Genomic DNA, 22,496 nt, shown 5'->3' with positions numbered 1-22,496 from the left:
ATTTCAATTCATGCAAGAAAGTAAATAATAATAATAATAATAATAATAATAATAATAATAACAATAATAATGATGATGATGGTACCAGCAACGCAGATTCATGACTTTATATCTTCAATCAGGCATTCACTTGTTAACTGCATGCTAATAAATAAATCTATTTAGCCTGGATTCCTGTAACAAATTAGAACCTATACAATATTGTAAAAATTAAGCATACAGGAAACAAAAATATAGTGAACAAATTAAAACCTATACTATATTGTGCTCATCAGATGGTACTTATGTGGCTCTCTTTGGAACGAAAGTCACAAGATGAAACCTCGTTTGTGGGTAGACCTGGTAATTTTGGACACGACCAGTTAACACAACATGAGACCAGACACGAAAATAACGGGTTAGTGTTTAGCCTTAACATGTCCCAGGTTGTTAACGGGTTAATCTGTTAAGAACCCATTATGTTTATTGTCTTAACGGGTCAACCAGTTTAACCCGTTATGTTTATTGTCTTAACGGGTCAACCCGTTAATATTACCGTGTTAACCCGTTTACACAAATCTGTTTATAACTTGCTAAGAACCATTGTCATGAACGAGATTACAAAAGGTGTCATGAACATGACTAACGATAAATTTACTACATTAGGCCAAGATCCTACACCAATTATTGATGTTCAACAATCTGAAAATTGAATTTTTATTGTTTTCAATTTTATTCTAAAAAATAAAAATTAGAATGGACTTCTTTAATTATGATTGTTACGTTGGATGTTATTTTATCATTTTATGAATGTTATAAATTGAATTTTCTTTTTAATTTGTTTGATAGATTGAATCGTAGGTTTTATTTCTTTTTTATATAACTTAATTTTAAATTTTAGTTTCTTTTAAAAAATATTAATAGGTTTAGCGGGTTTAAATGAGTTTCGTGTCATATAGTGTCGACACGACTCGAAACCTGTTAACAAAATATGTCTATCATGTCAACCTGTTTAACCCGTTAACTAATCATGTTCGTGTTAAAAATTTGAACCCATTAACCTTAACGTGTCATGTCCGTATTTGACCTTATCGTGTACGTGTCGTTTTCGTGTCGACCTATTAAAAATTTGAGCCCGTTAACCTTAACGTGTCGTATACACGAATTACTATGTCTATTTGTGGGGTATTACCTCGACTGCAGCAAATAAAGAAAGTATAGAAGTTTCAATAGTACTCAATAAAATATACGTAGTAATGCCTACCATCCATTAACTAAGCGCGAATGTAGTATAAACAAAAGAAATCTTTGTACCATTCTACTTTAATTTGGGATAAAATGAAATTCATGCATGGGACCACTCCATACCATATCCAGTTTTTAACGATGTACCAATTCTACTAAGAGTTGTTCATTTTGATAATAATATAATGACAATAAAAATTATATTGATATAATAATATGAATTAATAATTTGTACATTTTAATTTATTTCTTATACATACAATGATAAAGATATTTTCAAATTTACTATCTTTCACATTTTACTTTTCCATTTATGTACAAAGTTTAGTAACGAAATATTATGTAACTATTAATTATTCTTAACTTACTAGCTAATAATAATTGCAAAACATTTTCTAACATTTTCCTAATAATAATAATAATAATCATCATTATCGTCATAATAATAATAACAACAACAACAACAACAATAATAATAACAATAAAAATGATGATGACATTTTTGTTTTTATATTAGTATTATAACAATTAAATTATTGTATACAAGATATAATTCGTGTCAATTTTTTTATTCTTTTTTCAACTCTTTTCTTCTTTCTGTAAAATATAATAATATTTACTTAATTTGATTTGTTTCTTTCAATTATATATATATATATATATATATATATATATATATATATATATATATATATATTTTTTATTTTTTCGGTGCAATGGAGGTTACGTACACAGATCCCCCATTAAGAAATTCTACGAGTCAAAGCACCTCCTGCGTCCACTTGGATCAAGTCTCTTAAGGAGTCTGGTGGTTCCTTCAGAATAGTCGTCCCCCAATCGTTACTTTGGCCAACATTAGCAAGCTAGTCTATCCGCACATCTATTACCTTCTCGGAACATGCAAACTTTTAACCCTCCTCCAGTTCCTCAATCAACTTCCTGCATTCTCGAATTAGAGGGTCAAGGCTAGGCCATGATGAGCCGGCGAATCCCTTCCTATGACTTTAATCAGTGCTTTTGAATCCAACTCAATCTCCATGTTCACCCAACGCTTGTCTTTAACCAGTTGTAACCCTCTCTAAGCCCTCATAATTCAGCAATAAAGCTACTAGGCAACACAATATTGACAGTGAAACTCGTTAACCAACTACCAAGGTGGTCCCTTACCAAGCCACCCGCACTAGCTCATGCCATTGTATTCTCTTTACTTAAATCAAACCTTATTTGTTGTAGCACAAATTTTAATTTTTTATACCAAATGTATATTGCTTTAATTAAAATGTATATTTTATTACAAGGTGATCTACTATGTATGAAACAAAATTTCTCTCTATTTTAAGAATTCAAATGCAAAAATGAATAGTTCACATATAACAACAATCGGTGTTCCACTTATATACACAAGGAAAACTTATTAATTCATTTATTATATATAACTTAATTTCAACTCTTTACTTAGTATTCAACAACATCAGTAAGTCGGCATATTATAATCATGTCACTTTTAATAAAAAAATAAGCTAAATTTTACTGATTCATCAATGTCGCATAAAGAAGACTTAATTTATTTTTATAATATAAATTGTCACGACATCATTTTTATTCTCAATTATAATTATCTACAATAATACTCATTTTACCACTACTTTTATTATAAGTTAAAAATATTCATTTTGATTATATTGAAAACAATCATTTGTATTTTATATTAATTATTTAATATTTAAAAATTGTACTAAATATTTTATTTTAATTTTTGTGTTGGCATTAATTTAATCACCCAATGGATGACTAGTATCAATATAAATATAGTAAGAAATAGAGTTGTGACTTGTGAGCATATATATATATATATATATATATATATATATATATATATATATATATATATAAACATATATACATATACACACACACACATATAGACACACATAACGCTTAAGCACACAGTACGCTTAATTGCCGTAATACTTGTGAAATTTTATTTTTGAAAAAAGAACCATGAGTTCAAGAATGCTAAGTTGTTGTTGTAGCAGCTTAGCCATGACGATGGTTCTGTTTACATGTCACTTGATTGTGTTAAAAGCTGAATTGCAAGTTGGGTTTTACAGTTTCTCGTGTCCCTTGGCTGAGCTCATTATCAAGGATGAGGTCCAGAAAGCGTTCCTTCTTGATAGCGGAATGGCTGCTGGCATTATAAGGCTGCATTTCCATGACTGCTTTGTTAGAGTATGTAGTAGCTTCTACTGCTAGTGCTAGTTGCTATTTTTGCCTGCCTGGATCTAGTGGTGTTAGTGCGGGTTGGTCCGTCCTATTAGACCCGCTTTATTGCGAGTTGAAATTTTTGCAAGTTTTTACAGGCTAACGCGCAGGCTAGAATTCTTCCACCCTAGACCTCCTTATACAGGCTCGTAGACCCCATGGGCTAGCCAGTAGACCAACTTTAAAATATAAAAAGAAAATTATTTTTTATTTTTTAATGTCATACATACAGACATATATTATTGAAAGCCCGCGGTTAACTTGCGTAGTCCGCAAACTTGCACGGGCCAAGTATGTTGAACCCGCATTTTCACGGGTAAAAAAATTAGGTCCTAACTCGTCCCACCGTAGAGCGGTTTAGGACTGATTCATGTGATTGGATCCATTTTGATACTTCTACCTGAATTTAAAGAATTTTTTTTAAAAAAATTTGGAGTACTATACGTTGTCATTATATATGATATAATGTTGCATGGCAGGGGTGTGATGGGTCAGTGCTCATAGATTCCACTCTATTCAACCTAGCAGAAAAGGATTCTCCACCAAATAATCCAAGCCTGAGAGGATTCGAGGTCATTGACACAGCAAAAGCTAGGCTGGAATCCGTATGCAAAGGAGTTGTGTCGTGTGCTGATCTATTGGCTTTTGCAGCCAGGGATAGCGTGGAGATAGTAAGACTACAAATTAATTACTCCTATACTCCGTACAATAATGACACGTTTGGTTCACGGAATAGGCCTGGAATGGAATAGCATTCTCGGTAATAGACCTATTCCGTTGTTCGGTAAAACCTTCTATTCTCTCGGTAATAGACCTATTCCGCTGTTCGGTAAAACCTTCTATTCCCAGGATTCCAGGAATTTCCTGGGAATGACCTATTCCCCTTGCAAGGGGAATAGAGATTCCTAGGGGCCCCCTAGGTATTAGGCTATTCTTGAATTCTCAGGAATGGCCTAATGTTGTTATTTCCAATTTTACCCCATCGCGTTTTGGGGAAAAATATTTCTATTCCAAAAGTGCTCTTATATTATTTTTTTTAAAAAAAAAACTTCTAACTAAGAGCAATTAAGACTCCTTAAATAAATGAGTATTTTGCTCTTTAAGGCTTCCTCATTTTATTATTAATTTTAAAAGAGAAGCCGTGCTTCTCTTATATAGAGGAGCTCAAATGAGCTCCTTTTCATAAGTTACCGATGTGGGATCAAAAATTCCAATTTATGGTTTTTAAAAAATTATTTTATATATAACTTTGTTTTGTATTATTATTATTATTCTTTTTTTCTTATTATTGTTATTAATATTATTATAAGTTTTATTTTATTATTACATAATAATAATAATAATAATAATAATAATAATAATAATAATAACATGAATGTACTTATTAATATTATTATTATTATTATTATTATTATTATTATTATTATTATTATTATTACATATTTTATAAGGGTATTTATGTCTTTTAAAATATATTTCATTTCTATTCCTTAAACCAACCAAACAATGTAATATAATTCCTAAAATCTATTCCTTCCGCGAACCAAACAATAGAATACAATTCCTATTTTATTCCTTGTCTATTACATTCCTTATGGAATAGCATTCCTATTACCTCAAAATTCATTCCGTGAACCAAACGTGCTGTAATAGTATAGCTTAGTTTTCACATTCTGATTATATATGCCTTTTTAACCCGCAAATTTTACTGTGGATCATGCATCAAAACGACGTCGTTTTGATTAATGAAAACAGACGGGTGAAACAACCTCCGTTCCACGCCATTCGCTTTCAGTTTATATACACTGCAGTTACATTTCGACACAACTGCTGTTACATTTTAACATAACTACAGTTTCTTTTCGATATAACTGCAGTTTCATTCGACCTTATACACTCAAATATGTGAAACTATTATTCAGTTTCCTTTTAACACAACTACAGTTTCTTTTATAATACACTACAGTTTCCTTTCAACACAACTACACTATCATTTCGATATAACTACAGTTTCATTGGATAATATACACCCAAAAATGTGAAACTGTTATTCAGTTACATTTTATATACACTGCAGTTTTCTTTCAACACAACTACAGTTACATTTCGATATAACTACAGTTTTATTTGATAAAATTAAAAACAAATGTGAGGCAGTATCGTTTGAGATGAACGGTAGTATCCTTTACGGAGCTCCGTCGCAACCGTTTCTTTTACTTAATGAAACGGCAGTGTTTTGTGACCATGGTGCATTGTGGACCATGGTCCACCATATAACAACTACTTTTAACCCCAACTATCGGTGGTCGAAAAATACTCAATGCTCACTTACTCACTTGACCAAAATTTTCGATCACTTTATAATAGTAGACGCTATTTTTAACCACTTCATGCAGTGGTGGGAAATAGTCATGAAGGATTTTGTGGATACCCTAATGGTCGAAAATATGGTTGGAACTAGGTTTTTGATTAAAAAAAAAAAAGGACAAATTCTGGCCACTTTATGGATGCTTAACTTAATTAATTATTGCAATATAGACATAAGAAAAAAGTACACTTTTTGTCTCAAAGTTATATGATAAGTGTATAATTCATCCCTAATTGTTGGTCATGCTCACTTTTCGTTCCTAAATTATCATTGGTGTGTTTGGTTGACAAGTTTAGCTATCAGGAATGAGCATCAAAGTCTTTATTATTGTTTGGTTGACAGGTACGGTTTTTAGAAAGCTACTATGAGTTTTGATTATCCCTCAATTGAAATACTCATTCCCTAATAAAATAAGGGTTTCATTCCATTATTCCTCTTCGGCCGCTTCTCATAACTATTTAGATTTTTGTTTTTATTTTTTTGTTCATATGGATGCTTTAGATGTCTTTATATTAGAACCAATTGTCTTGATTTTTTGTTCTTGTATTTTTAAAATCTTTATTCCTATTATAGGATCATACGTAACAAAACAGTAATATTGATAATCATTCACATTCCACCTTACTACCAACACATGCATAATAAATTTACAAAAACTCATTATCATTACCAATTATTTGATACTTATTCCAATTCCGATTCCCATGTGCTAACCAAACAAACCCTCATAATAATTTTGGTTGCAGACCGGAGGGCTTACCTATGATGTTCCTGCTGGAAGAAGAGATGGGCGTACTTCTTCCTATTTAGAGGCCCTTCTCAATTTGCCACCACCTTCATCTACCCTCGATCTGCTTACTTTAGGCTTTGCTCTCAAGGGATTTACGCAAGAAGAAATGGTTACACTCTCGGGTATAGTATATATATGAATTTTGGTAGTTCAATCTGCTATATATCGTTAAAACTTCACGCATCGTTCAAGTGAGACCAATTTTTTAAATTAAAGCTCGCAAACTTTTACATAAATGCACATAATTTGATACATGAATTCACACAATCTACTATTCTGTGCACACAATCTACCATGAAGTTGTTAATTAAGGATGATAATTTTAATACGCACGCCCCGAGAATATCCACCTCGCGCATGAATAGAATTTTTTTTGGGTGATAGTGGTGGGTCGGGGTTGAGTCTTAAAAAATTAAACCCGCGATGAGTCGTGTTGAATTTGAACTTGATGTACAAAACCGCCTAGAATCCCACCCAACTAACCTATATATATATATATATATATATATATATATATATATATATATCCATATATATTAAAATAAGTAATAAGTAATAGTATGTAGTTAATTATAAAAGTTTCTGGAACTCCTACTAACTTTTTACTATTTTTAATTTTTTTTTTTTGAAAACCTTACTAATTTTAGTTTTAAACTAATAGTTTATCTTTAAAAATATAACAATGTTATTAATAATTACATTTGAATATTTATATAATTTTATGTTTTAATATAACTAGGTAATTTTATTATTTTATTATGAGTAAGTAATTTAAGTATTATTTTAATTTTTTAATAAGATAATAAATGATGGGTATCTGTGTGCACTACCCTGGTGAGACGGGTGTGGGCTTTGAAAAAGTCCACCTATTACAGAGTTGGGGGTGGATGGGCAAGGTCAACCCTAAGAGCGGCTGAGATGGGCACTCACCACGTGCCCAACGTTGCGAGGGCCCCTTAGCTTGATTTTTTATTTTTTGATGAAGTTAAAAAAAAAATGCTTGTATATGCAAAGATTCGAATCCATGACTTTAAAATTATTTATTAATTTTAAATCCATTTAACAATTACAATCATGTGATATATACTTATCTCAGTTAATAGATATTCTCGTATATCTTAGCTAATGTTGAATTAATTTATAATTAAACTTCATATATAGGGGCCCAAAGTTTGAATAGGCACTACTCCAACTCTCTAAGGCTAATCTAAAATGATTTTTAAAAAAATAAAAAAGTATATGTATACACAAATTCAAATTTATCATTTAATTATTTTCAATTAATTATACAATCTTTTAACTTTATATATTAAGGGTTTGCCACGACCCTATGAAATGATATGACAGGAATTGCATCATGTGCTCCATCCAACTAAAAGCCTAAGCTGAAAAAATAAAAAAGTATATGTATAAAGATAACTTTATATATTAATGGTTTGCCCGGACCCTATGATCTTTGGGTGGCTATGATACCAAATTGAATCATGTGCTCCATCCAACTAAAAGCCTAAGCTGATAGTTGGACTGCACAATTATGTTTATATTATATTTATTATGCTCACAACCGGTCCTAGAGTGGGTGTAGAAAATATAAGGGCCCTCTTTGGTAAATAATGAGCTTATCAGCTAATTTTGACTTATTTGATCACTATTAGTTGTTTGGTTAATAAGCTTTTTGTATCTCTAAAATACTAAAATTCAAAAGGCTACTCAAAGTAGCATTTTCAATTAACTTTTTGAGGAAAAAAAATTATACCAAACAACTATCAGCTAACCGCCAACCCAATCTACTCGACCCATTGTCTTCATGTTAGTTTTCACGTTCTACCTTACATTTGATCATTAATATGATATAACTTGACTTGTCTGGCGGGTGGGCGCCTGATATGTATGTCACAGGAGCGCACACCATCGGGCGGGCGCATTGCAGCTCTTTCAGTAACAGGCTATACAATTTCAACATAACAACGGATCAAGACCCCACCCTGGATCCCTCATATGCAGCTTTCCTAAAACTGCAGTGTCCAAAAGGGGATAACAACCCAAACCGGGTGGCAGCAATGGACCCCTGGTCTCCAGCCAAAACTGATGTTAGCTACTACTCAAACCTACTGGCTAACCGAGGCCTCTTCACTACAGATCAAGCTCTGCTTACAAATCCATTCACAGCATTCCTAGTCAGCCAGAATGCTCAGAACGATTTTCTCTGGAAAATGAAATTTGCTGCGGCAATGGTGAAGATGGGCAAAGTCGATGTCTTGACAGGTTTTGCCGGAGAGGTTCGATCCAATTGCAGAGTGATTAATTAGTTGATGATAAACTATTATCTATGATCGTGAGCAGCATATATCTTCAAGGGATTAATATAAATGCATGTGGATTCAATGGACTAGACTACAGTTCCAATGTGTGTGTCATATGAACCAATGTTGAATAAATTTTTGGGCTGGGCATTTTCATATTGATATTAAAGAAATGTCATTTGTTTATTTATTTCTGAAAAAAAAAAACAAAATATTTTTTTTCTGTTATTTCTTCTCAAAATGTTGAGTCCATAATTCCAAGGACTCGACAGAGCAAGCTAGCCTTTGCTGGTGAGACTTGAGCCTAGCACATTCATTTTGTCGTGGGTGCACACCATCCTTAATCCTAACTATTTTACATATCTCATTTTCTTCAATTTAAATGTGCACATAGATTAGTGGGTAGGTGCACATGTTGGGTTGGAAGCGGTACTAATCAATGTTGTCGTCGGCGTCCACCTTAGCATTACAGTCTCCGCGACTGTTTTCAAAGAATAGCTCCTACGTTCCCGTTTGATTTCGTTCACGTAATAGACTGTCGCAAATTATACTGTGGACCATGGTCATGCCTGATTGCCTGATACTGCAATTGTGTTGAATGGATGAACAACCTCTATTCCATCATTCCATGCAACTGTAGTTCCCTTTCAACACAAGTTCAACATAACTGCAGTATCAGCCATGACTATGGTCCACGATATAACGACTGATAGATTGTGTGTAGATTCCCACTTCCAAAGAGATTCTTCCTTATTTTATCTTCCTAAAATCATGGAAAAAAATCTAAATATAACATCTCCATTCAATTGGTTGCTAGTCGAAAATACACTAATATTATACCCTTTGGAATTAATTATGATTTAGATGCGCATTAAATTAATAGATTATATTGATCATTGATCATTGAAAATTTAATGGATTAGATCAGTTCTTAGGTTCCTACATAAGGAGGGTTACGTTCTTACTTGAAGCCAACGCCCTATATATATGTATGTGTGTGTGACCACCATTTTACCTGCGATTATGAGATTGCATCCTAAGCATCCATCTCCAAAATATGAATGGCTATGATTTAAGATTCTTTCCTATTTTAATTAATATAGAATTAATTGATAGGGGTGATATAGTAATTGGCATGGGAATTTAAATTGGATTTAAATTGATGTGTAATCTTTACCAAATTTGTAGGAGTTGTATTCATGGTAGGAAATTAACCAAGAATCCAATACTATCTAGAAAATTTCGGAAAAGACGACTTTGAACGTTGGCTGCGTCAGTGTGCAACGCGTCACTATAGTGTGTGCGAGGTGGGAATGAATTGTATGCTTCCAAACTTGTTGGTGTGCACGAGTGAATTCCTATAATTTAGTGTATGCAACATGGTGTTTGACGTGTTTTGAGTAAAAATGTTGACTCTTAGTAAAATGCGCACACCTGTTTGCGATTTTATACACACTAATGATATGTGATATGCATACTAAAAAACATATATAATTAAGAATGTTTTACTATGTAAAAATAAAAACGTTGCACACATTGTTATACCAAAATGCATGATAGTACGCACACAATGTAGATAGGGTCTTATGGCTTCACAGCCTTTGGCTGCATTATTATTACCCACTACTATGGTTTCTATTGCACACACTCATGCATGGACAAATATGCATAAATGCTCAATATTATTCCACAACATTGGGGACGCTCAGTATAATGCACATACTAGTGTGCATGTTTGTACACATTTAGGGTACTATAGTTAGTTTCTATTACACACACTCATGGACGGATATGCATAGTGCTCAATATTATTTCACAACATTGGGGATGCTCAGTAAAATCCACACACCAGATTGCGTGTTTGCATACATTTATGGTAGGTCGTATGCATACTAAAAAACGCACAACATGATTCATGCGTTTAATTTTTAAACAGTTTTGATTCCTACCATTGATATAACTCCTCTAAATAAGGATAATATTGTATTTCAATTATATCCCAATTCAAACAAGTAACTAAAATTACTATGCCAGCCCTATGTATTAAATATGTCATAATATAAATGAATTTTTAAATTCAATTCTTACCATTAATTAAATTTAATTGGATGATTGAGATGAGATCTCATGATTTCATATAAATTCAATTCTTACCATTAATTAAATCTAATGGGATCAAACACACACACATTGGTAATGGAAGGTAATAATAATGATAAATATAAATCTTCGACCACCGTTACATAATCAATGCCCAAATATCCACAATAAATTATATTCACAAGGACATTTCAGCGATTTTGTTAATAAAGGACTAAAAATGATCATGCCGCAATAATATTAGGACCAAATGAGAATGTTTTAGTAAAAAAGGACTAAAAGTGGATTGTCACCTATAAATCTATGACAAAAAATGGAATTAACTATTATTATTATTACTATTACTATTAGATGTCAAAAAGTATAATAACAATCTTTTTTAGTTTTTACCTCCAAAAAAGAGTTAATACCACAAATGGTCCTCTGACTATTAGGCTAGTACTCTTTTTAGTCATCGACTTTCAATTCGATTACAAATGGTCCTCTGACTTTCATTTTTGACCACAAATAGTCCTTCATTAAAATTTCTGTTAAATAGGTGTTAAATCTAGGGGTATTATCGTCAAATTGATATATATAATGGTCATAAAATAAAAATGTTTAGAATTCTTCACCAACAAGCATAATTGAAACGATTAACAAATATAAATAATCCTAAATAAAAAGACAATATACCTTATTCTCGTAATTATGCGTACAAAATGAAGATTTAATATTAGATCGAGCTATCTGTTTTTAATTTAACCAACAAATTAAAATGGAAGAATTTTTTTTTCAAAAACATTGCTTCCATTATTTTCATGGTTGTTCATACATGGCTGATTAATAGTTTTCACTCTTCATTAATTGATCAAACATTTTGTTTGGGACACAACTAAAGGCCGCCACCATTGAATTAATATAATTAATCAAGCACAAATTATGAACATTAATCATGAGTTTTTATTTAATTTGTTCATTTATGTGATTTGTCACGTTCATTTTGTTTTTATACTTATTAATTTAATGTTTATTAATGGTTGAAATTAATTATGTTGTCATATAATTCACAAAAAGAAGTACTCATAATAATATTAATCAATTTGACGATATTATCCTAGATTTAACACATATTTAACAGAAATTTTAACAGAGGACTATTTATGGTAAAAAATGAAAGTCAGAGGACAATTTGTGGTAAAAAATGAAAGTCAGAGGACTATTTGTGGTCGAATTGAAAGTCGATAACTAAAATGAGTACTAATCCAATAGTCAGAGGACCATTTGTGGTATTAACTATTCAAAAAATATAGTTTTGTAATGTATGGTCACAAAAGGAAAAATTTAGGTTTTATACAACTAAAAATCTGTTTGAAAATCACGTAAATAACATCTAGAGTGTATTAAAAAAAATACTCATTAGTAGTCAACTGAAAAAGAACTTAATTTGACTAATCGTATCTCCATAAATTTTTAGTTAAAAGAAAGCTTTTAAATTCTTTTTTATGTATTTATCTTTTTTCTCGTCTTTTTTTAAGTAATTTTGAAATTGTTATTACCATCACACCCACTTTTACTTTCCCGTTTGAGTTGGGGAGTGCAGATTTTACCAATTCACGACTTTTATTTGGAAGAGTCACTTGGTGCCACTAATATCAAATTCTTTTATAGCCTAAATCATTGTCACTGGTCTTTCATCCTTCTTTCTTTCTTTTTATTTTATTTATTTATTTATTTATTTTTATTATTATTTTTAATTATATGAAATTTGCTTTTCCACTTTTCTCTGGATCTTCCGTAGGGAACATACATATATTACGGAGTATTATTTGTAGGCGAGGAACTAGAGGCGAAAGGTATTTGTCCGCAATGACGAATCCAAGCGGCAATAGTTCTTCTCCGGCTACGCAAAAGCCTTCAATCACTCACATCATCTTCGACATGGACGGCCTTCTTCTTGGTATGTATGCACGTTTATATGCAGCCATTACTTTCTATTTGTTTATATATTTTCTGAATTTTTTAAATTTTCTTTGTAATTACTTAATCCTTATAAAATTCTCTGGATCTATTTTGGAGTGCTTGTCTGCTAGTTACTACTCTCTGTATATTTGTTTACTTCACTTGGCTTACAATTTCAGTTACCCATTAGCATTTCTGAATTCTAAATAGCTAATTGCTTAATTTCATCTTTCTGATACTAGATGTATCCAATATAATGATAACATATTTGTCATTAGTTCATTTCTTTGGCTGTCTTTTGTAGATTGTCTAGATAAAATATGAAATAGGAAAGAAAACTATCTCAATAGGCTACCCAAGCTGTTTGCATTTATGTAGTCATGTGTTTCTACTTTCTGTTTGTTTGAAGGCAATTATCTGTTTAAAATGTTATGTCTTCAGCAGCTCAATGCGTTAATTGTTTTTATATTGTCTTGGATACTTTGTCTCAGACACTGAAAAATTCTACACTGAAGTCCAAGAGATTATACTCGCCAGATACAATAAGACCTTTGATTGGTCACTTAAGGCAAAAATGATGGGTAAGAAGGCTATAGAAGCTGCTAGGGTCTTTGTTGAGGAGACAGGAATTAGTGATTCTCTGACAGCTGAAGATTTTCTTATCGAAAGAGAGGCTATGCTTCAGGATATGTTTCCAACAAGTGAACTCATGCCAGGTAAAGGAAATGAGCATCTTTATGTACTACTTTTCATGATTGTCTTTCATCTTTCCACTTCCTTGGGCTTTCTCCTAAGTAGCAACATGCAATTCATTATGTTTCAGTTTATCAATCAATTCAAGTCTTATTTTTATAAGTTATATGTTACAGAGTAGTTTGAAGTGGAATGGTAAAAGAGATAGTAATACTTGAATGGTGAAAAGTAATAAGATCGGGAAGCTTAATTTTTAAACTAAGCCAGGAATTTTCTACTCTGGTTTTAATAATACCCTTGTAAAAAGAAAGTATACTTTTCTCTTTGCACTTGATTTATGTTTTCAAAGAAGATACTATTCCAAATATTTGACATATTAAGATGTGACATTCATTTTTGGATACCCAGGTAGAAAGAAGATATTCAGTTTGATATAGGGTGAGTAGCAGTTATTTTCAGATTACAAATTTCTATGTAGCTATTGAGCATTTTGTTGCATAATATGTCTTTCATAAATACATTATCAACACTTTTTGTTTGAAACATTTTAAAATTTCCTTCTGTGTGCTTCTTGAATTGAGTTGTTTGTGTGAATTTTATTTTTAATTTAGCCTCCTAAAACACTGAGCCATGTTATCCCTCTGGGACCAAAGAGGGAATGGTGTTTCTTTCTTATATATATATATATATATATATATATATATATATATATAGATAAATGAATTAATTTTTTATTAATTAGGATTCCAATCCACATTTACAAATTGTTTTTCTTTACTATCCAAAATTTAACATGAATACAGAACATGAAAGCCAAGAGGTATTTTGAACCCTGACATAGATAGGAGTCTTCAGAATGATTACATGAGAGAAGTGAAATATTACTCTCTTTTTGAGAGGTATTTTGCATCTTCACAATCATAACACTAGAAAAATCATTGACCACTATAATAGTTACATGCAGCATGCTTCCTGTTATTTGCTGCTATCTTTTGGAATAGAAGTTGGCTTGGTCTAGTGGTGAAGTCCTTAGCCTGTGACTATTAGGTCCCATGGCCTATGCTTGGACTCAACCTCTTTAAAACTAAGGTAAGCTATTTCTTAGAAATTGCATGATACAGGAACCATGTGCACAGACCTTGACGTTTATCTGTTTATTTATTTTTGGTACATGGAAAACTCAGCTTCATTCTTTCGTCAGCTCATCTATCTCCAGTTTAATATTAAGTAATAAGTAATTACTAGATGTCTAGATCAACAACTGCAGTTGAACAGAGTCAATTCAGTCACAAAATTGCAATACTTAATTACTAGAATTGCTAATCCATGACATTTGATTTTGGATCAAGTAGCTTGGGCAGAAAATTTGCATTAGAGAGAACCAAACCGTCAAGCCAGATACCACTTGTCCAGGGTCTAGAAGAATGCAGTTTCAATTATCTAGTGTGAGCAGTCATCAAATATTCCAGTTTAATAAGCACTGGTTTCTGGGTGAACCTGTCGCTGTTCTTTAAATTAAGCAGCTTTGGTAGAGATCTTGCTGGCCCCTTCTAAAATGTCCATGGTCTTAGCTATAATTTGCCCCTACATCCTCTTTATTATTCATTGGTTTTTGTCCACAAGTAATATAAAGCTTTAATGAGCATGAATTTAGGAGTTGATTTTACTTATCAGGGAAAAAATAGGAGCAAGTTCTATGCTCTACGCTAAAATTTTGAAGAAACAAATAGAAAGGAGAGGAGAGATTGTAATCTTACTTGTCATTATCTTTCTTGCTAAGTGTTTTCCAATAAAGAATCCTCTCCTTGATCCCAAAAAGTTTGAATTGTCACAAATCACATTCAAGGGTAGTCATCCCAATTCCCAACAATTGTCTGGCTATATTTTCATTTTCCCTCTTCATTATCCATCCGTTTTTGACTTTTTGTTCATAGTGATATATACCTTTAGTAATTTCCAGGCAAATTTTACTAATTTTGGTCTAAAGGAAAATATCTTTCTTTGCTCCTACAGTTTTACTGAAAATTTTAATTGAGTTTTCTGGTGTGTATATTCATGTGCATGGTGCTTCCACATGATGTGTTTGTGAATTTTAATGTTTGGTTGATTGTTGCACCACACCTTTAGTGGTACGTGTCTTAATGCCATTCTCCTTCTATCCATACTTCACATTTGTTTGAGCCAATACTTGAACTCTACAGTAAATGGTGCAAAAACATTTTGCTTCTTGCTTTTCCACAAGACGAAGTTTCCTCCACTTGCAATACCCTATATTATCTCATATCACTTGGTGCTTTAGCCTAGTTAGCATAAGAAAGCGTTTCAATATTGGTATGTCTATGATTAACAATTTACCATACAAGATTCATTTTCTCGGTGCATTTCATATTTGACAGTACGAATTGTTGCTTCCCAAGCAATTGTAGTAAGGCCTTCATATACCGACTTACCAAATTAACAAGAAAAAAGAAATGTCTAGTTGATTTATTGAGTTGATGCTGTCTTGTAACACATAGGAGTTGTGACAACATGAGTTTGTAGGCAATTACGCGTAGTTTTTGCACAATTCTAAAAGGCCCATACTACCCTGGAGTTAGCATTTGGTTTATAAGACGTTGGCAATAGAGTGGCAATAAAGAGAGGCTGTCCCTTGTTGCTCACTTGCTCTACTATGCTTTTTTACTTTAAAAGGCTTTGGAGTTGGGATACCAGACGTTTGGAATTGATTACACAGAAACCTTCTCACCGGTTGCTAAGCTGACTTCTGTGCGGGTTTTTATTTCTCTAGCTGCTGTTAACGGCTGGCCGTTATATCAGTTGGATGTGAAGAATGCCTTTTTACACGGTGATTTGGTTGAAGAAGTCTATATGGAGCAACCATCTGGGTTTGTTGCTCAGGGGGAGAACGGGAAGGTGTGTAGGCTAAGGAAGTCGTTGTATGGGTTAAAGCAGTCTCCGAGAGCGTGGTTCGGGAGGTTCAGTGGTGCAATCATTGAGTTTGGCATGCGCCGTAGTGCTTATGATCATACTTTGTTTTACAAGCACTCTAACCATGGCAGTATTTTGTTAATTGTCTACGTTGATGATATAGTGATAACAGGTGATGATGCCAAAGGAGTTGATGCTCTCAAGTCTTTTCTTAAAGATAAATTCCATACGAAAGATCTGGGGGTGTTGAAGTACTTTCTTGGGATTGAAGTGGCTCGTTCTAAGAAAGGTATATTTCTGTCGCAACGGAAATATGTACTAGATTTACTTGAAGACTCTGGGCTTTTAGGGTCCAAGCCTTGTGAGACTCCTATGGACCAGAGTGTTAAACTTATAGCTGGCGAGGGGGAGCCTCTTGAAGACCCAGAGAGGTATAGGAGACTGGTTGGTAAGTTGAACTATCTGACTATCACCCGTCCTGATATTGCCTTTCCTGTAAGTGTGGTAAGTCAGTTTATGGCATCCCCTACTAAACTTCATTGGGAAGCTGCAGTTCGGGTTATAAAGTATTTGAAAGGTGCTCCTGGGAAAGGAGTCTTATATGCCAGTCATGGGCATGTGAGGCTTGAAGCTTTTTCTGACGCTGATTGGGCTGGGTCACCGAGTGACAGGAGGTCCACGACTGGATATTGTGTGTTCTTTGGTGGCAATCTGGTATCGTGGAAGAGTAAGAAGCAGAGTGTTGTGTCTCGTTCTAGTGCAGAGTCTGAATATAGGGCGATGGCTCATGTCACATGTGAGGTAACATGGATGTGTAATGTTCTTGGGGAGATTGGTGTAGAGGTGACTAAACCGGTTCCTTTGTGGTGTGACAATAAAGCGGCTATACATATTTCAAATAATCCTGTGTTTCATGAGCGCACTAAGCATATTGAGGTAGATTGTCACTTCGTGCGGGACAAGGTTCAACAAGGGTTACTTTCGACCGTTCATGTTCGAAGCGGTGATCAATTGGCAGACTTGTTCACTAAAGGTCTTAGTAAGGTCAGGGTTGAGTTTATTTGTAACAAGTTGGGCATGATTAATATTTATGCTCCAACTTGAGGGGGAGTGTTAGATAAATAAGGGAGTAGTTACATCTTTACTCCCCACCTTTCATTCTTCCTGTTTGAATTATGTGGCAGTAGCATGTTTCCTATGTATATAAATAGCTGGGAACTTTGTACAGAAAATGTGAAATACAGAGTACAGTTTTTAGTCTTCCCTTCCACATCTAACATATACTAGATAAATCTAAATATTTGCTTATGTGCTTTTGACCATTTTGTTTGATTTCAGGTGCTAGCCGCTTGATTCGGCACCTTCATGCAAAAGGAATACCAATTTGTGTTGCAACAGGGTAGATTTCTTCACTTTTCTTTTAGGATATTGGCAGCTAAAATCTCAACTTTCATCCTGAATTCTGTTTATGAGACAGTGTATTCCACTATTGAATCGATTTTTGTGCATTACAGCACTCACAAGCGTCATTTTCAATTGAAAACACAACAGCATGGTGAAATGTTTTCGCTGATGCATCATATTGTTCTTGGTGATGATCCAGAAGTCAAACAAGGGAAACCTTCACCTGATATATTCCTTGCAGCAGCCAATAGATTTGAGGTACTCTTTCCCAATAAATATCAAATGTATACTTCAGTCTTTTTAGAATATCATTTTGATGGTGCAATACTACTGGATCCTGAAAACTATTCATTTGCATAGGATGGGCCAGTTGTTTCCCACAAAGTTCTTGTTTTTGAGGATGCTCCTTCAGGTGTTCTTGCGGCTAAGAATGCTGGCATGTAAGTCAATTGGGATACTTGCACCCACTGAGATTTCTGTGTCATGAATTATACTTTTGTGATTTTGTCAGCAAGTTGATGAGCTTGATTGTTGTTACTTGTTGCCACAAGATTTTTGTTTTGTTTTGTTTTGTCTTGTTTTTTTTTTTTTTTTTTTTTTTTTTTTTTTTTTGATGGGGGGTGTTAAGTGGAATAGGATAGCTGCAGGATCTAATATTTGGGGAGTGTAAAAGAAATTTACCTAGATTAGTCACGATCTTCCTTTCATCAGTTGAATTTTTTCTTTAGTTACAGTATTGAATTGATTATTTACAGATGTTAGTGTGTCCAATTGACAGCAAAAGAGATATTTCAAGTCTTTGTAGACATTAAGTTCCAAGAAAAGACTAGTAGATGGTGTTAGGTAAGTAGTATTTTCCGGTTATTATATTAGAATTAGAAAAAGATGTATTTAAGAGTTAGTTTGAAAACGGTGAAGGAGAATGATACATTCTTGGAGGTGTGGTTATTTAGGAAGTTGCCATGATTGAAGAATTCTTATTTTATTAGAATTACATTACATATTTTAGTTATTCGGAAACTACTAAATAATTATTTAGTTTATTACTCTTAGTCTTCGAATTACTTTAGATAGACTAGATAGTTTAGTTATTTGGAAACTACCAAATAATTGATCATTCTTAGTCTGGGAATCATTGTATTTCCCTATTATAAAAAGGTATAATTATTTACAATTTATGGCTAACAGAAATTAAATCCCAATTTATAGGACAAGGGAGTTTTGGGATCTCAAGCAAACTGCTTTTCTTCTCGTTTATATTATTTTCTCTTGCTTGTGACAAGGAACCATAACATTAGTTCCATTACTGGAATCACGGACGTTAGTTGGCCGGTTGGCCCAATAGTGCTGTAAAAAACGTCTTGGAGAATTGGGTGAAGATGATGATGAACTAAAGTAGTCGATAACTAAATTCCTCAAAGACCTTGGGAAAACGCCAAAACTGATATGCCCACTTTCTCGAGCATTTAACAAATATTGGGTGATGTACTTCACTCAAGGTGGATGATTCGTCTTTCATAGTCATTATTGGTTACCCATGTGCTGAGATAGTGTCAATGCAAGCCCATGTTTTGGCCAATCATCCTCATGTTAGTGATAATTCAATTAGGAGATTTGCTCATTTTCCATAGATTGAGGATGTGTCCTTTCTAGAAATTGTCTATAGCACATGGGATGGCTTTTTCACCACTCTACAGCCCCATGTCATTTCGTGATTGTGAAATGGAATATGTTATTGGTCAATCTTCATCTCTAGGGACTAGGATCTCTGTCATCCTCCAATTCTACTGTTCCTACTAATGCACCCAAAGGATATCTAGGATTGGAGTTTGCCTCTCTGTTGTTGGCTCATCAGTTGATCCTTTGAATGCCAATTCTGGCTCTACTCTCCGCTATTCTTTTGATAATGTAATTTGATTGTGGGACGTGTTGGTTACGGGGTGCATGAGGTTACCCGCCCTTAAGTTTGCTGTGTTATGATACAGTGTGGGGGCTTATGGTTATTTAGGAAGTTGTGATTGGAGAAGTCTTATTTTATTACAAGTATGTTACATAGTTTAGTTATTTAGAAAATTACTTAGTTTAGTTATTTGGAAACTACCAAATAATTAATTTGGGAATCATTGTACTGCCCTATTATAAAAGGGACAATTAGTTACAATTTATGGGAAGCAAAAATTAATCCCAATCTAGGGGACAAGGGAGTTTTGAGATCTCAAGCAAACTCAAACCTAACTCTTCCTTTTGTACAATATTTGCTCTCTTCTCATTTCTACTATTTTCTCTTGCCTATGAAGAAAACCCCACAACAAAGAAACATAATATCTTTTTCAAAAAAAAAAAGAAAAAAAAAAAAAAGAAACATAATATCTTTCCTAATACTGTAGGTGTAGACTAAGATTCATCGTGTACCCCTTTCTTCAACTAAATGGCATATTGAAGATGATGTAGAAAGTGTGTTTTTTATAGATGATTACATCCTCCTTGATGAGGCTACAAAAAAGGAATAAAAAATAGAATTGTGTAGAACTACTTTACAGAATAAGAGCTTCAAATTGAGTATAAGGCAAAAGCTCTGCTCATTTATAGATGACCACAGTGGTCGCCTTCTCGCCTTCTTGCCGGAGAAGGCAAACCAATGGTTGCTTTCTCCCAGTGAGAAGGCGACCACTGTGGTCGCCTTCTCCTTCTCCGTGACTTTTTTGCCTAAAAATTCACCGAAGGCTAAGTTTGGCCAGATCCCTAATCACAGGTCATTAACTGGTTTTGGGGCTTCATTGCATCAAAATGAATTGTTGATGGGTGTAATTGCACTTTTAAAAAGTTGAGGAGGCTAATTGACTTTTCAGTTAAAATTCGAGGGCCTATTTGACCCTTTTTCCGTTTTTATTTTTAAAAATTTTTAAAGACTTGATAATTATAAACTATTTAATACTTTAATAGTTAATACTAAAATATTAAATATTAACCTAAAAAACATTTAGGGTTTGAACGATTTAGGGTTATTTCGCTCAAAACGACGTTGTTTTGAGTGAAATAACTCATTTTTTTTTAAATAAAAGGGAACAATAACTAACCGGTCGAGTGGTTGACTAGGCAGCCTAGTCGGCTCCTAGACCACCAATTGTGGTGATACGCTAGGTGGCTGGCATGTACCTAGCGCTTAGGAGCGATTGCAACATTGGTAATACAGAGTTTAGGACAAACACAGGGAAATTGATTAAGATAGTGTTGACATGCTACTTTAGACCTCTATGTGCAATAAATAGTAAGAGGAATAACAAGGTGTTATTAAAAAAATGGTATGTTAGCTCAATATCTGATGGTAGATTTAGGCATTTAGCACCTAAATATGATTGAATGGGAATATGGAATCCATGTAATTGACTCCAACTAAAATAGAGTTAAGGTGAGTTTCTAACGGCCAATTTTCGTTTATTGATTGTCATTAGCAACTGTATTACAATGGAAATTGAACATCACAGATAATATTAGCAACTGTATTACAATGGAAATTGAACATAAAAGATTCGTAAACTATTAGATTTTCATGATGGAACTCATCTTTTAAGTGTTTACTTTTTGTTTTTTCATGAATTAATATCTTTTTTATAGGTGCAGTATTTTCATTTATTCCTGGGAATTATAGTTGTGTAAAAAAAACCTGTTCAAATGAAACACAGTGTCTTTATTTACTAATATTCTTGTTAAACCCTGCTTGATCCTAATTAATTCATATAACTTGCAGGTCAGTGGTTATGGTTCCTGACCCCAGGTTGGATAGCTCTTATCATGGAATTGCTGATCAGGTTCTTAGTTCTTTATTGGATTTTAACCCAAGTGATTGGGGACTGCCTCCATTTGATGATTCATCTAGCTAATCACAGCTTCCAATTGAACATAAATTTTACTTCATTTCAAGACTAGGTCTTGAAGTTGGCCCTTAATATGCGTTATTTGTGGTCATGAAATTACTCATTACTTGTGTTCCTTTTGTGTTTATGCTTTTCTCTGGTACCGAAAATAAGACTCAAAAAGGAGAATTGATGAATTTAGAATTGCCCTTTGTACACACTGCATTTGTTTCAAACTTTCTTACAATTTAAAAAGTGATTAAACTATTCACTTGTATTTATGTTTGGCGTGTTTTTAAATGTGTAAAATTTACCTAGTTGTTTATTTGCCCTTTGTTGGCACCAAATTGAAAGTTTGTCTTCCTTTGATTTCCTCACCTATCTTGTAGTTGCTATAAGCTAGTTACCGCTCGTATCAAATCATTCATTTAAATTGTACTCCGTATAAAATTTTTCCAAATCATCCCATTTCTCTAATCACCAAATGAATATGGTTTGTAACAGTTTGATAGTTGTTGGGAAGTGGAGAATAATGTTTAGCTGGTTTACATTGGCATGACAGTTTTACCTTTTTTTTTTTTTTTTTTTTTTTAGTTTGATTCATACTGAGATTGATTAAAGATTAAGGG

At 33.2% G+C, this 22,496-nt stretch overlaps 2 protein-coding genes across 2 annotated transcripts; both read left to right on the top strand.

Moving 5' to 3' along the window:
* The first annotated feature begins 3,161 nt into the window (after positions 1-3,161).
* Positions 3,162-9,137, top strand: LOC116012433 (peroxidase 5-like). Its single transcript, XM_031251966.1, has 4 exons — positions 3,162-3,453; positions 3,966-4,157; positions 6,601-6,766; positions 8,544-9,137. Exons 1-4 carry the CDS (start codon positions 3,226-3,228, stop codon positions 8,951-8,953), a joined length of 996 nt encoding a protein of 331 aa, XP_031107826.1. The 5' UTR covers positions 3,162-3,225; the 3' UTR covers positions 8,954-9,137.
* A 3,691-nt stretch (positions 9,138-12,828) lies between these two features.
* LOC116012188 ((DL)-glycerol-3-phosphatase 2) lies at positions 12,829-22,236 on the top strand. Its single transcript, XM_031251669.1, has 6 exons — positions 12,829-12,986; positions 13,480-13,704; positions 17,948-18,008; positions 18,124-18,271; positions 18,374-18,453; positions 21,762-22,236. Exons 1-6 carry the CDS (start codon positions 12,896-12,898, stop codon positions 21,892-21,894), a joined length of 738 nt encoding a protein of 245 aa, XP_031107529.1. The 5' UTR covers positions 12,829-12,895; the 3' UTR covers positions 21,895-22,236.
* Positions 22,237-22,496: the final 260 nt, after the last annotated feature.

This window comes from Ipomoea triloba, chromosome 3, assembly GCF_003576645.1.
Source record: "Ipomoea triloba cultivar NCNSP0323 chromosome 3, ASM357664v1".
NCBI lineage: Eukaryota > Viridiplantae > Streptophyta > Magnoliopsida > Solanales > Convolvulaceae > Ipomoea > Ipomoea triloba.
The sequence above is the reverse complement of the archived record's forward strand: the minus strand, read 5'-3'. Positions and strand labels throughout refer to the sequence as shown.

Coding starts and splice junctions, on each gene's coding strand:
- LOC116012433 (XM_031251966.1), top strand. CDS start 3,226: ATGAGTTCAAGAATGCTAAGTTGTTGTTGTAGCAGCTTAGCCATGACG. Junction 4,158..6,600: donor CCAGGGATAGCGTGGAGATA/GTAAGACTACAA, acceptor TTTTGGTTGCAG/ACCGGAGGGCTTACCTATGA. Junction 6,767..8,543: donor AGAAATGGTTACACTCTCGG/GTATAGTATATA, acceptor TGTATGTCACAG/GAGCGCACACCATCGGGCGG.
- LOC116012188 (XM_031251669.1), top strand. CDS start 12,896: ATGACGAATCCAAGCGGCAATAGTTCTTCTCCGGCTACGCAAAAGCCT. Junction 18,009..18,123: donor CCAATTTGTGTTGCAACAGG/GTAGATTTCTTC, acceptor TGTGCATTACAG/CACTCACAAGCGTCATTTTC. Junction 18,454..21,761: donor GCGGCTAAGAATGCTGGCAT/GTAAGTCAATTG, acceptor TATAACTTGCAG/GTCAGTGGTTATGGTTCCTG.